This window comes from Armigeres subalbatus, chromosome 3, assembly GCF_024139115.2.
Source record: "Armigeres subalbatus isolate Guangzhou_Male chromosome 3, GZ_Asu_2, whole genome shotgun sequence".
Lineage (NCBI taxonomy): Eukaryota > Metazoa > Arthropoda > Insecta > Diptera > Culicidae > Armigeres > Armigeres subalbatus.
In genome coordinates, this window is record NC_085141.1 from 158,504,175 (window position 1) to 158,518,076 (window position 13,902).

The 13,902-nt window shown below is 43.4% G+C and overlaps 1 protein-coding gene and 1 long non-coding RNA gene across 2 annotated transcripts; both read right to left on the bottom strand.

The window, feature by feature from the left end:
• Positions 1–77: 77 nt before the first annotated feature.
• Positions 78–11,471, bottom strand: LOC134220798 (uncharacterized). The gene is made up of 4 exons (XR_009982060.1): positions 11,438–11,471; positions 11,256–11,373; positions 4,966–5,100; positions 78–583 (listed from the first exon to the last, which is right to left on the bottom strand). It is a non-coding gene; the product is annotated as an uncharacterized LOC134220798 (long non-coding RNA).
• LOC134219089 (uncharacterized) lies at positions 5,535–9,297 on the bottom strand. The gene is made up of 2 exons (XM_062697778.1): positions 8,144–9,297; positions 5,535–8,062 (listed from the first exon to the last, which is right to left on the bottom strand). The coding sequence occupies exons 1-2, from the start codon at positions 8,532–8,534 to the stop codon at positions 5,535–5,537; spliced, it is 2,919 nt and encodes a 972-aa protein (XP_062553762.1). The 5' UTR covers positions 8,535–9,297.
• Positions 11,472–13,902: the final 2,431 nt, after the last annotated feature.

Genomic DNA, 13,902 nt, shown 5'->3' on the forward strand with positions numbered 1-13,902 from the left:
TACGGTACGATGTAAATGTAAAAAGCAAAATTGGGTTTTCTTTCTTGGCTTCAGGCAATCTAGTACTAGTACTTTCTCATTTTTATTTTATTCATGTTTCATTTTAGTTACATTGGTTATTGAAAATTGGGTACCTTTCATCATTCCCTAAATCCCTAAAGGAATTACAATATTTTCAGTTCCCGGTTGTTCTTATTCGGTAGGGAACAGACATATTCCCCACCATCATCGGCCCGTGTAATTCTTCATCCAACCAATTTCCCGTAGGTGACTGAGCAACATCCTGTAATCGGTGCCAGTCTATTTCGAATAGTTTGCTCGCCAGCGAAGAACAATCGTGCAATGTCCACTTTGCTACCGTCCTCATTGCCATTCCCGCTTGTTCCCTTAGTGCGTCGTTACGTACGTTCGGATGGCTCTACTTGGTGCTACTATTGAACCGAAAAGCTACGGGCGCTGTTGCCATATCCGTTTCCGTTTGATTCCACCGTAACAAAATTTTACGATCCTGGTGCCTACGGATTGGTAGCAAATCGGGTGACGAGGAATTGCGGAACATACCTGTTATTTTCGATGCATTGACCTTTAAAAGAGAAACATTACAAATATTAAACAACGAAATTATATGAACAAGAACGAAACTTTTTTTTATTTGAGGTCGTACTTCGCTCACTTGTTCGTTCTCAAGCTCTTTCAATTTTAATTTAATCCCTGACTAGAGTGAAGCTGCTCAATCTCCATTTTTTCCTCTCGTGTAGCCCCTAAGCGAATATAGAAATTCATACTCAATGTTCAAGTCCAGTTGATTGAGCTCGCTTCGTTTGGAGAAGTTATCTGTGCTTAGTCTTCTTATTCTTCAATTACTCTATATTCCAACTGAAACTGGGCCTGCTTATCAACTTATTGTTCTTTTAACATTTCCAGTTATAAAATGAAAACTATTCCGGTCTCGAATTCCCAATTCTACCTACAATCTGGAGATGAATTGTTCGATTCTTGGTCCACTCCAAGATGCTTTCGCATGAGAAACATGGGTACCATCGTGCGGGGGTTCTTTTGATTCCATGGGCTACTTTGGATTTTTGATTTTCTGAAAAAGATAAACGGAAAAAATACCAAATTTGAAACAGAGAGATGTCATCCAACTGACAACAAGACACCCGAATGGTGACAATGGCAATTTCATAGTAACTTACGTTAAAATTCTTTCAAAATGTCCTAAGTAGCCCCCGGTTTGTCAAAAAAAGCCCCGCACGACGTTTATACAAGGATTCTTTTGAGATTGTGAAGTGAATCTACCTTAGATACCATACTGATTTTATCTAGGATTTTGAACTAACTACTTTAACTATTTTGATCGAAACCCTTCAAAGATTACGAACCGAATTTTTTTGCGATTCAGGATGGAATCCTTAAATTCTCAACCTTTTTTGGGAATTCTGATTAAATTCTTCTGCGGTTTTGCAGGGTATACTCATTGGATTGTAAAGAGAAGCCTTCTGTGATACCTTCTAGCATTCCACACGGAATATTTTGATTCTGAAAAAAAAACTGAGATTTCGAACGAAATCTTTGTGGCATTCCAAATGGAATTCTTCTGGACCTACGAACAGAATTTTGTGGGATTTCAAAATAATCTTCCTGGAATTACGAACGGCATGCCTTGATGCTTTGATTTCTTAATTTTGAACGATTCCGAACGAAATCCATTAATTTTGATGATATTGCAAACGATTTTTTCCGGATGGGATTTTGAACGGAATTCTCCAAGGATTTTGAGCGGCTTGCTTCTTGGATTCTGAAAGAAGTCCTTGTGGCGTAATTCATCTGAGAATGGAAATGAAGTTCTTTTGAGATTCTGAACGGAAAACTTCTGAGAGTCTGGGATTTTAATTTTGAGTGAAAACTTTCTGGGATTCTAATCGGAAACCAAAAGAAATTCTTCCGTCATTCTGAACGAAATCCTTTTGCGATTTCTAATGATATTCTTCTACGATACAAAACGGCATCATTCGGCAAGAAAGCTTTCTGGGATGCCGAACGGAACCAAACAAATTTCATTGATGCCATTGATATTTAAAAAAAATCCTACTACGATCTCGATGATATTCCGATTTTTTCAAGGATTTTGAACAAAATCTGTTAGATATTCCTAATTGAATTAACCGAATGCTTCTGGAATTTGAATTTTGAATTTCATCGAAAAAAATTCCATGTGTTATATCTGTTTGTTTGTGCTGACAAGATTCCTTCAGGATCGCAAAAGGACTCCTTCCGGAATAGCAAATGGATTCCCCTAGGGATAGCAAAGGAATCCCTTCGATTGAAAAAGGATTCCTTCGGGATCGCAAAGGATTCCTTCGGGATCCCAAAAGGATTCCTTCGGGATCCCAAAAGGATTCCTTCGGGATCCCAAAGGATTCCTTCAGGATCCCAAAAGGATTCCTTCGAATCCCAAAAGGATTCTCTTCGGAATCCCAAAGGATTCCTTCGGGATCCCAAAAGGATTCCTTCGGGATCCCAAAAGGATTCCTTCGGGATCCCAAAAGGATTCCTTCGGGATCCCAAAAAAATTCAATCGGGATCCCAAAAGCATTTCCTTCAGGATCCCGAAAGAATTCTCTTTAGGATCTCAAAAGAATTCCTTTCGGGATCCCAAAAGGATTCCTTAAGGGATCTCAAAAGGATTCCCTACGGAATTCCAGAAGGGTTCCCTACGGGATACCAAAAGCATTCCCTTCTGAGTCACAAAAGGATTCCCTTCGGGATCCCAAAAGGATTCCCTTCGTAATCTCAAAAGAATTCCTTTCGGGATCCCAAAAGATCCCAAAAGGATTCCCTACGGGATCCCAAAAGGATTCCCGACGGGCACCCAAAAGGACTCCCGACGCGTTCCCACAAGGAGTCCCTACGCGTCCCCAAAAGGATTCCCTACGGGACCCCAAAAGGATTCCCTACGGGATCCCAAAGGATTCCTACGGGATCCCAAAAGGATTCCCTACGGGATCCCAAAGGATTCCCTACGGGATCCCAAAAGGATTCCTACGGGATCCCAAAAGGATTCCCTACGGGATCCCAAAGGATTCCTTCGGGATCCCAAAGGATTCCTTCGGGATCCCCAAAGGAATCTCATCGGGATCCTCAAAGGATTCCCTTCGGGATCCCAAAAGGATTCCCTTCGGGATCCCAAAAGGATTCCCTACGGGATCCCAAAAGGATTCCCTACGGGATCCCAAAAGGATTCCCTACGGGATCCCAAAAGGATTCCCTACGGGATCCCAAAAGGATTCCCTACGGGATCCCAAAAGGATTCCCTACGGGATCCCAAAAGGATTCCCTACGGGATCCCAAAGGATTCCTACGGGAACCCAAAAGGATGCCCTACTGGATCCCAAAAGGATTCCCTACGGGATCCCAAAAGGATTCCCTACGGGATCCCAAGAGGATTCCCTACGGGATCCCAAAAGGATTCCCTACGGGATCCCAAAAGGATTCCTACGGGATCCCAAAAGGATTCCCTACGGGATCCCAAAGGATTCTACGGGATCCCAAAGGATTCCCTACGGGATCCCAAAGGATTCCCTACGGGATCCCAAAAGGATTCTACGGGATCCCAAAAGGATTCCCTACGGGATCCCAAAAGGATTCCCTACGGGATCCCAAAAGGATTCCCTACGGGATCCCAAAAGGATTCCCTACGGGATCCCAAAAGGATTCCCTACGGGATCCCAAAAGGATTCCCTACGGGATCCCAAAAGGATTCCCTACGGGATCCCAAAAGGATTCCCTACGGGATCCCAAAAGGATTCCCTACGGGATCCCAAAAGGATTCCCTACGGGATCCCAAAAGGATTCCCTACGGGATCCCAAAAGGATTCCCTTCGGGATCCCAAAAGGATTCCCTTCGGGATCCCAAAAGGATTCCCTTCGGGATCCCAAAAGGATTCCCTTCGGGATCCCAAAAGGATTCCCTTCGGGATCCCAAAAGGATTCCCTTCGGGATCCCAAACGCATCCCATCCGGGATCCCAAAAGGATTCCCTTCGGGATCCCAAAAGGATTCCCTTCGGGATCCCAAAAGGATTCCCTTCGGGATCCCAAAAGGCTTCCCTTCGATCCCAAAAGGATTCCTTCGGGATCCCAAAGGATTCCTTCGGGATCCCAAAAGGATTCCTTCGGGATCCCAAAGGATTCCTTCGGGATCCCAAAGGATTCCTTCGATCCCAAAAGGATTCCCTTCGGGATCCCAAAAGGATTCCCTTCGGGATCCCAAAAGGATTCCCTTCGGGATCCCAAAAGGATTCCCTTCGGGATCCCAAAAGAATTCCCTTCGGGATCCCAAAAAGATTCCCTACGGGATCCCAAAAGGATTCCCTTCGGGATCCCAAACGGATTCCCATCGGGATCCCAAAAAGATTCCCTTCAGAATGCCAAAAGGATTTCCATCGGGATCTCAAAAGGATTTCCATCGGGATCCCAAAAGGATTCCCATTGGGATTTAAAAATGAATCATTTCGGGATCCCAAAAGGATTCCCTTCGAGTACAAAATCGCTGAAGAAGAGTCGAGGTTGGAAGTTGCCTACAGCAATAATCTTCATAGTGTAGCAGAACTTGGAATTTTAAAAATAAGGAATTTAGTTTTTTGAAAGTTCAAATGGATTATCGTCAAGGTCATCTGTCCTAATTTCAATCAGCAAAAGCTGATAGCACAAACGATTAATTTTTAACTTGCTAATTGGAATTAAGGTTCTTTACTGTGTCAGAACTCCAGAACCCACGGAAAGCATTTCTTCGGATACATATTTATACCCGTTGGCATCCACAAATAGATTTGAAATGGGTTCTCTAATTGGCAACTCCTCCTCTTACTTACATATCTATCTTACCCCCCTATATGGAATTTTTTTTCAGGCAACCAACGGGAATCTTTCTGAGATAAATGTTATCAAAATAAACAATGCCTACCCGTTTTCCGACGAAGTGTTGATCCGGTCCGATCTTCATAGGTAAGAAGTAGAATATATTTTGTGATCCGTCCAGTCGATTTCGAAGAATTTATTTAATTTGCTCGCCCAGTTTTGCCGAGTGGAATTCAGAAATCTGTAAATATTGACTAAAATTAATAGACGAAATTTATGTTGAAACTACAGTATAATTCCCACTGGAATCCATTATATAAGATACATTAATGATGTCCAATGAGCAGCTTGAAGTAGCTCGAAGTTTCTCCCGTTGTTTCGGTACGGAGTGGACTGTAGGGTTTGGGAACGCAAGCAACGCTCGCTAGTACGGAGCGTCCTTTTTGGAATAAAAAATCACGCGCACTTTCGGAAAAGTAAACTAACTTGTTTTATTCGCGACGACTGTACTTAAACTAAAAATTACTGGCTGTTTCCTCGGGAGTCTTCTTATTCTTATTTTTCTCCCGTAGGGAAGCATACATGAAAAATACACTGCGGTAAAATAGATGGCATCCATACGAGGGGCGCGACGATACCGGAACATCCTCCCCGCCTTGAGGCCACAAGGTGGTTTCAATCTGTCGGAAGGATGCACAGCTTATGGATTGGTCGTTGGTATACAGTTGAACCTCTGCGCAACGTCACCACACGCACAGCTCCAGATGCATCTGGATGAACCATCTCTACTCGAGCTAGCTCCCATTGTGCGGGAGGAGCGTTATCGTTTTTTACCAGCACCAACTGGCCCCCTGTGATGTTGGGCTGAGCAGTACGCCACTTGCTGCGAGGTTGAAGGCATGTCAGATATTCGTCCTTCCATCTACTCCAAATCCTTTCAGTGTGTTGCTGCACTTCTTGCCATCGATCAAGTCTATTAGCTGGCAAATGTTTCACATCAGGCTCAGGAACAAGATTCATGGAATGACCAATTAAAAAATGCCCTGGCGTCAAAGCTTCGGCGCTGTCAGGATCGCTTGATAAGGGACACAATGGACGCGAATTCAGGCATGACTCAATTTGGCACAAAAGCGTAGACATGTGCTCAAAAGTGATTGCTGTTTCACCAAGCTCAGCTAGGAGATGCTTCTTAACGCTTCGCACGGCGGCCTCCCATATTCCGCCCATGTGTGGCGCCGAGGGCGGGTTGAAAATCCAGTTGATACCCAAATTGCCAAAATAGCGACTGGCATTCTTGCTGGAGGAATGAATCTGTTCGAAAAATTCACGCAACTTACGGTCAGCACCAACAAAATTGGTCCCGTTGTCCGACCGAATCTCAACAGGATAACCACGGCGTGAGATGAAACGTTTCAAAGATCCAATGAACGTGTCAGCTGAAAGGTCGCTTGCCACTTCTAAGTGTACAGCACGAGTTGAGAGGCACACAAACACGACGATGTACCCTTGGTGACCTTTGACTCTGCGAACGCACGTTGCTTTAAGCTGGATAGGACCAGCATAATCCACACCAACATGTGAAAAGGCACGTGTGGCGAGCACTCTGGCTGGTGGTAGACTGCCCATCAACTGACTAGCTGTTTTTCCCTTAAGACGTACACATCGTGTACATCCTTGAACCACCTTACGAACTACCGTCTGGCAACCGACTATCCAATAGTGTTGACGAATGGTTGCCGTCAACAGAGCAGAGCCTGCATGGAGATCACGAAGGTGTAAATCACGCACTAGTAGTTCCGTAGCTCGATGCTTTTGAGGCAGTATGATGGGGTGTTTCATGTCATACAGTTGAGCTGAATTTTGCAAACGGCCGCCGACGCGCATGGTTCCTTCAGCATCCAGAAAAGGATGCAGGGCAGAAATATTGTGCTTGGGTTGCAAAAACTTACCCCTTCTAAGTAGCTCCAACTCTTGATTGTATTCGTCGTGCTGAGCTGCTTGCAGCAGTTTAACCTTCGCTCGATGCAGTTCATCTGGATTTAACTCACCCGTATGGTGCTCGCCGGTTTGGTGATTATGCCCAATAGACTTAAAGTTTTGTACGGCACGATGCACAGTAGCCAACGTGCGTACCATAAGCGAAAAACTGGAACAATCGGTGATCAGCTGCTTTTCAATTTCGTAGTCAGTTTTTGACATTGTTGAATGGAAAGTTTTAATCCGCTTTACTTCCAAGACTTCTTCATCGACAGGCTGCAGCGGTGGATCTTGCTTCCATTCGGACTCATCCTTTATTAACCAAGGTGCTCCTTGAAACCACAATTGACTTTGAATAATTTCAGTCGGCAACAAACCACGCGATGCCAAATCAGCGGGGTTTTCCTTACTAGCAACGTGTCGCCAACAGCTCCGTGGAAGGTATTCTAGTATAGCGGCAGTCCGATTCGCCACGAAGGTTTTCCACTTACGAGGATGAGAACTCAGCCATTGAAGAACGATAGACGAATCAGTCCATGCAAAATGTTCAACCTGCACATTAGGCAAAGCCTCGGTAATGCTGCGCATCAGATCCGTGAGAAGATGTGCACCATTAAGCTCCAGTCGAGGTAGAGAGATTTGCTTGATTGGCGCCACACGTGATTTGGCAGCTACAAGTACCACCGACACATTGTTCTCTTCATCAACTGTTCTCGCATATACGACAGCAGCAAACGCTTGCTCGGATGCGTCCGAAAACCCATGAAATTGCCATTCACTTCCAACAACGGATGGCAATGGATCATCCCATGCGACGTCGAAGAGCCAAAGTTGCTGGTAGAGAATTTTAATTTTAACCGTTACTGGCGCCAACCAACCGAACGGGTCAAAAAGTCTTGCTGAGTCTGAAATCATCTGACGCTTAGTATTGACATTAAATGGGGAGAAGTTGACCTTGAATCCATATTTGTCTTCGGATGGATACCAGTTGATTCCCAGTGCCTTCACAGTCTCGCTATCATTCAACATTTTCACCGGAACCGGGGTAGCTTTATCATTGTCGTTATTTGACAGAAGATTTTTGTTGTTCGAAGACCATTTACGGAGTTCGAAACCAGCCGAGGAAAGAATTTCGACCACTTGGTTTTTCAGCTGGATTGCCTTTTCTTCGTCTTCTGCACCGGATAAAAAATCGTCGACGTAAAAGTTGCGCTTGATAGCCTCTACTGCTTGAGGATACATTGATTCAAAAGACTTCGTTGCTTCTCTCATGGACTCGATTGCCAGGTATGGCGCCGTCTTCGTACCGTATGTTACAGTACACAGCCGGTAGTGTCTGATTGGCTGATCCGGTTCCTCGCGGAAAACGATGCGTTGGAAGTCACGGTCCATTGGATGTACCAAAACTTGGCGATACATTTTGGTAACATCTGCACAAAAGGCTACTCGGTGAGAACGGAACCGCAAAGATACTTCAAAAAGGTCAGAGTTGTTGTTTGGTCCCGCCAACAGTCTATCGTTCAGCGAGACTCCCGATGATGATGCACAGGAGGCGTCGAAAACGACACGTAATTTTGTCGTCAAACTGTCATTTTTGATAACGGCGTGGTGCGGCAGATAAAAACACTCGCTGCTGGGTCGTTCCACTTGATTGGATGGAACCTCTTCCATGTGGCCGAGTTCCATGTATTCGTGCATGAACGATGTATACTGACGTTTGAACTCCGGATCGAGTGTAAATCGTCTCTCGATGGATTTCAGTCTTTTTACCGCTACGGCAAGAGAATCGCCGAGCGCCGGCTTCGAATCATCAAACGGAAGTCTGACGATAAAGCGCCCTGTTTCATCGCGTTGCAAGGTCGAATTGAAGTGTTCAATGACCTGCTGCTCAGGAAGAGTAAGCGATGGTGGCTTGAAAATCTCCTCCTGCTCCCAGAACTGCTGCAAGGTCCGGTTTAGATCCGTTTCAACATGCAGGTTCACAATGGTGTGGTTACTTTGTGTGGTTCCTGATGCATCGTACTGTCCAGCGACAATCCATCCGAACACTGTACGTTGGGCCACTGTATGGCCACTTTCGTTCTTCACTTGTCCTCCCTCTAGAAGAGCTAGAAAACGTCAGCCCCTAGTATGATATCTATTGCACTTGGTCGGTTGAATTGCGGGTCCGCCAATTCTCCTAGATTGTTGAGAAGCTTCATATTGGAACAGTTGAACCGCTGAGATGGGATTGTGGTGGTCAATTTCCCAAGAATGTAGGCTTCGGTGGTCAGGACTACGTTGTTGTTGAACCGAGATGCTATGCGCAAAGAAACCAACCCACGCGTTGTTCCCATTTCCTGATGGCCAAGACCGTTCACGACGAGCTTCCCATTCCGGCGAGGTAACTTCAGCTTCCGAACAAAGGCTTCGGTTACCAATGATGTCTGCGAACCAGAATCAATCAGGACTCTTGCTGAGTCGAAACAACCTCTTGCTGGAAAACATTACTTCTCCTCTTTATCCACTTCAACTGCCAAGGTCACAACGGTATCTTCATCCCTTGCGGGAACTTCTGTTGTCGTAACGTTAACTTCCACATTCTTCACTTCTTGTTCTTCGATCTTCTTCACTACGGGGCACAACATTGTGTGATGCCGCTGTTTGCAGTCCGCGTTATGGCAAACCGACTTCGACGAACACGATTTTACTGAGTGTGATGGACGTAAACAATTGAAGCATAGTTTGGCCTTTTGCACTAAATCACGTCGGTCTTTTACACTCATATTTTTTTACTGTTCGCACTGATATATTCTATGCTCACTGGAGCACTTCGCGCACTTTTTCTCCACAACAGTATGCAGCGCCTTAAACTTTGTTGGAGCCGGTTTGGTTATCTTTTTTTTTTGGGTTGCTTGCTGTTTTGGTTGCAAATGCAGAACACGTTTCCAGCACCTCGCTGCGCTTTTTAAGGAACTTCAGCAAATCATTGAAGGTGGGATCATCGGCGTCGACGACTGCATGTGACCAACTCGTTCGTGTCTCCTTGTCCAGTTTCTCTAAAATGAGGTGGATTAACCACGGATTCCGTCCTGTGAACTCGGGACCCAATGCGTCCATTTGCTGAATGATTTCATCGGATGTGGTAACTAGCCTGCTCAGTGACTGCGAATTTGCTTGAGTTATTGGCGATTGGGACAGGAACTCATGCACCAACGAAAACACCGTGTATCGCTTTTTGTCGAAGTGGTTGGCAAGAGTACTCCATGCATTTTGGTAGTTAGCACCAGAGATAGTGTATTTGCTAACTAATCTCTTAGCGTCTCCTTCGAGGTATAAAAAGAGGTACTTTAATGCATCGGATATGTCTCCTCGATTGTGGATCGTAGAAATATAGATATCCTTGAACGTCATCCAATATCTCCGATCACCACCAAATGGTTGAATATTGATAGCAGGCAATCGAACATTGATCTGGGGTAAGCCATTTGAAACCTGACCTCCGCTGGGAATAGCGCCACTCGATAACTGTGACAAATGCTGCACAGCTTTTGTCGTCGAAGCTTGGTCGATCAAAAGTTTCCGCTGCGTCTCGATTAGCAAATGCAATGCCTCCTTCCAATCCGCCGTCTGCGCATTGGTTTGCTGACTAGCTGACGACTCGATATCATCAATGTCAAGATAACCTTCGAAAATATCCTTTGCTCGATAAAACATCCCGAAGAATTCTTCTCGCACGTCGTGGACAGATGCAATAACTTCTGGATTTTCCTGTGTTTCCTCGATGATCCCTTGTGTCTCTCGGAAGCTGACCGCAAGCTCCTTCAGCTGGTTCAGTCGGTCCCTAACCTCACTTCGGGAAGGGTTCCGCTCCTTGACAGCGTCTGCGACTGAAAGCTCTCCTCTCATCTGAATTAGTAGGGCGTTCCGCCGGGTCAGTAGTTTCTGTAGGTCCGACATTATTCGGATCGAAGGTCCAAATGTTTCGGTACGGAGTGGACTGTAGGGTTTGGGAACGCAAGCAACGCTCGCTAGTACGGAGCGTCCTTTTTGGAATAAAAAATCACGCGCACTTTCGGAAAAGTAAACTAACTTGTTTTATTCGCGACGACTGTACTTAAACTAAAAAATTACTGGCTGTTTCCTCGGGAGTCTTCTTATTCTTATTTTTCTCCCGTAGGGAAGCATACATGAAAAATACACTGCGGTAAAATAGATAGCATCCATACGAGGGGCGCGACGATACCGGAACACCCGTCCTGCTCGTTAATGGACATGAGCGGGATGAGGATCACTTCGAGCTACTTCAAGCTGCTCATTGGACAGCACTATTCATCGTAATATTCCGTAACACCAAATGTCCCAAAATTCTTAAAGAAAATCTAACAAAAACCGACGGGAATATATCTGGGGATGAATTGCAACGAAAACAGTGCTTACCCATATTCCGGTGGTTTCTCAGCGATTTGCGAGGTTGAAAATTTTGTTGACCCGGTTCTGATCTCAGAACCGTCGATCTCGATGCCCTCGATGCCGATGTGGAGGATTATGAATGAACCTGCAAATATTTAAACATAAAGAAATGAATAAAAATAGATTTTATTACATTTTAAATAATTTACTGCTCACGGACTACCCGAACGAAGCCAAAACAAATTCAAATAAAATGGCGCTTCTTCGCCAACCAACACTGAGCGAATTTGGTGAAACAAAATGGGGAAGTGTTGCCAAGATTTAATATCGCATATCAATTTAAGGCGATATCACATTCGAGCTGTGTAATTTTACACATCGTATTTTGGACTAAACGGGTTGCATCTAATTCTGTGTAATTTTCATTGCATTTAAAGTGGAATATTACACAACTTCTACGCAATGGAAAATGGTGATTGTAAACCAGTGTAATTTCATGGAGATGTATACTCAATCCAGTTGAAACCCGAAATTGGGTGCTAGCGAAGTTGGATTTTTCTCACAATCCGTACGTTAAACCTAACTTCGGAAGTGGTGCGCTGAATAGAGCTTCGCGATACGAAAACAGCGCACCACTTCCGAAGTTAGGTTTAACGTACAGATTGTGAGAAAAATCCAACTTCGCTATCCCCGAGGGGCTGTCAACTCATGTACCGTGGATAATCAAAATTCGGACACACTCAAACTTCGGACGCTTCAATTCGTATGGGGAATTTTCTGAAATATTTCATCGAATTGTTTCGTGAAGCAGGATCGGGAAGACTAATAGTTTTCGCTTGTTTTAGTATAGTTACATTTTAATAAGACATGTTAAAACAATGCGATGAGATGATTGAAAGACAGTCTGAACTGTGCAGTGAAAATTTTTTCAATCATTCTTCCCGGTACGGTGTAATCAGGTGTCCGAAGTTTGAATCTTTGTGTCCGAAATATGAATACAACCCCGCCGGTGTCCGAGGTTTGAATCAAACAGAAGCCGGACATTTTCATAAATTGCAAACATTCTTCGCAATATCTTGCACATATTAAATACGTAGTTAAAAGATGAATACTGTACTTAGTGATTGCAATGGTGATTTAAACGGTGTGATTTAAAATGTGAGTTAACAGGATGATTGTACATCAGAAAGTGCTTAAGCGTCCGAAGTTTGAGTTTGCACGGTATTTACGATTCATCTGCCTGAATTGGAAAGACGTATTGAGGAATTATTTTGAATTTTCGTATTATTTGACGTATTGAAGTATTTTTGTGTATTTTTGTATTGTAGTGTATTAAGTTCATCATTAATTGTATTTTACGTCTATGAATTGTATTTTTCGCGTCTTGTTGAAGGTATTTTTCTTTCATTCGCGAAGTGGAAGCAAAATTCTTCACACAACTAATGACAGTTCTTCATTGTTTATTACAGTAGAGGAACAGGAAGGAAGAAATGGCAGCTATGTTTCGCTCAAACTCTGGGGATTTGGGAAGAGAAAAGGAAGCAATGGGAGAAGAGAAGAAAATACGTCGTGAATCGCATTATTAACGTGTTCATATTTGTAAAAATCATCTAACTCTTTTCAAAACAAAGACGTGAAGATTTTTTCTACATTTTTATCTTGAATGAAATGAAAACATTTACAATAAGGGTCTGTTCAAATATTACATAACGCAGTAGGGGGTGGGGGGTTGTTTAATTTTTGTTACGATTTGTTACGCAAAATGTACAGGGTGGTGGCCTTTAAGATTTTGTTACGCGTAACAATTTAATTGCATAGAGACAAAATATTCAAAATTTAAAAAATATATTTATTATCTTTAAAACAGGATACAATATACAATACATAATAATTTATTGTATCGTGTTTCAAATGTTACCAAAAACAATACTTTTTTCATAAAACTGTTTTTGTTACGCGTTACGCATAGGGGTGGGGGTAGTTCTGAAATTTGTTACAGATTGTTACGAGGGAGTGGGGAGTTATTAAAAACAACGTTTTACGCGTTACGTAATATTTGAACAGACCCTAATGGTGTATTTATACTAAAGACTATTTTTGCTACGTTAACATCAAGATTAATATTTATAATGAGTGAAAGGGTCAAATATGTTATTTCATGTTCGTATCATTATGGACAATTCATTGGAAAAAAATATTTTGGGTTTACCATAGTATTTTATGACCATGTGAATCAATATATAAAATTTAAGGTATATATGAGCTCTGCCAGTCAGTGCAGGTCCCAATGCCCTGATGGGATAATCCGGAAATCATGTTGGTTGCGATGAGAGCTGTGAACGTTCTCGGATGATTTTTCAAACATCTTTAACTATTCCAAAAAGCCTTCCAGCTCTACTATGAACCTTGCTTTGACACCATCCGAAATTTACTTAAACACGATGATGCGAGTAATGGGTCAAACACAATTGATACGTTTGCGTGCGTTTTGACAGTTTTCCCATGGGAAAACTGTCAAAACGCACGCAAACGTATCAATTGTGTTTGGCCCATAAATCTCGCAGCTGGGGATTGGTCCCCCAAGGACCTTCACCACAACATTCCAAAATGAATTTGTCCGGCTCGATTGTGTAAATTCTCCTTGGTGCACATACCGATAATCGTGCCGGTAATA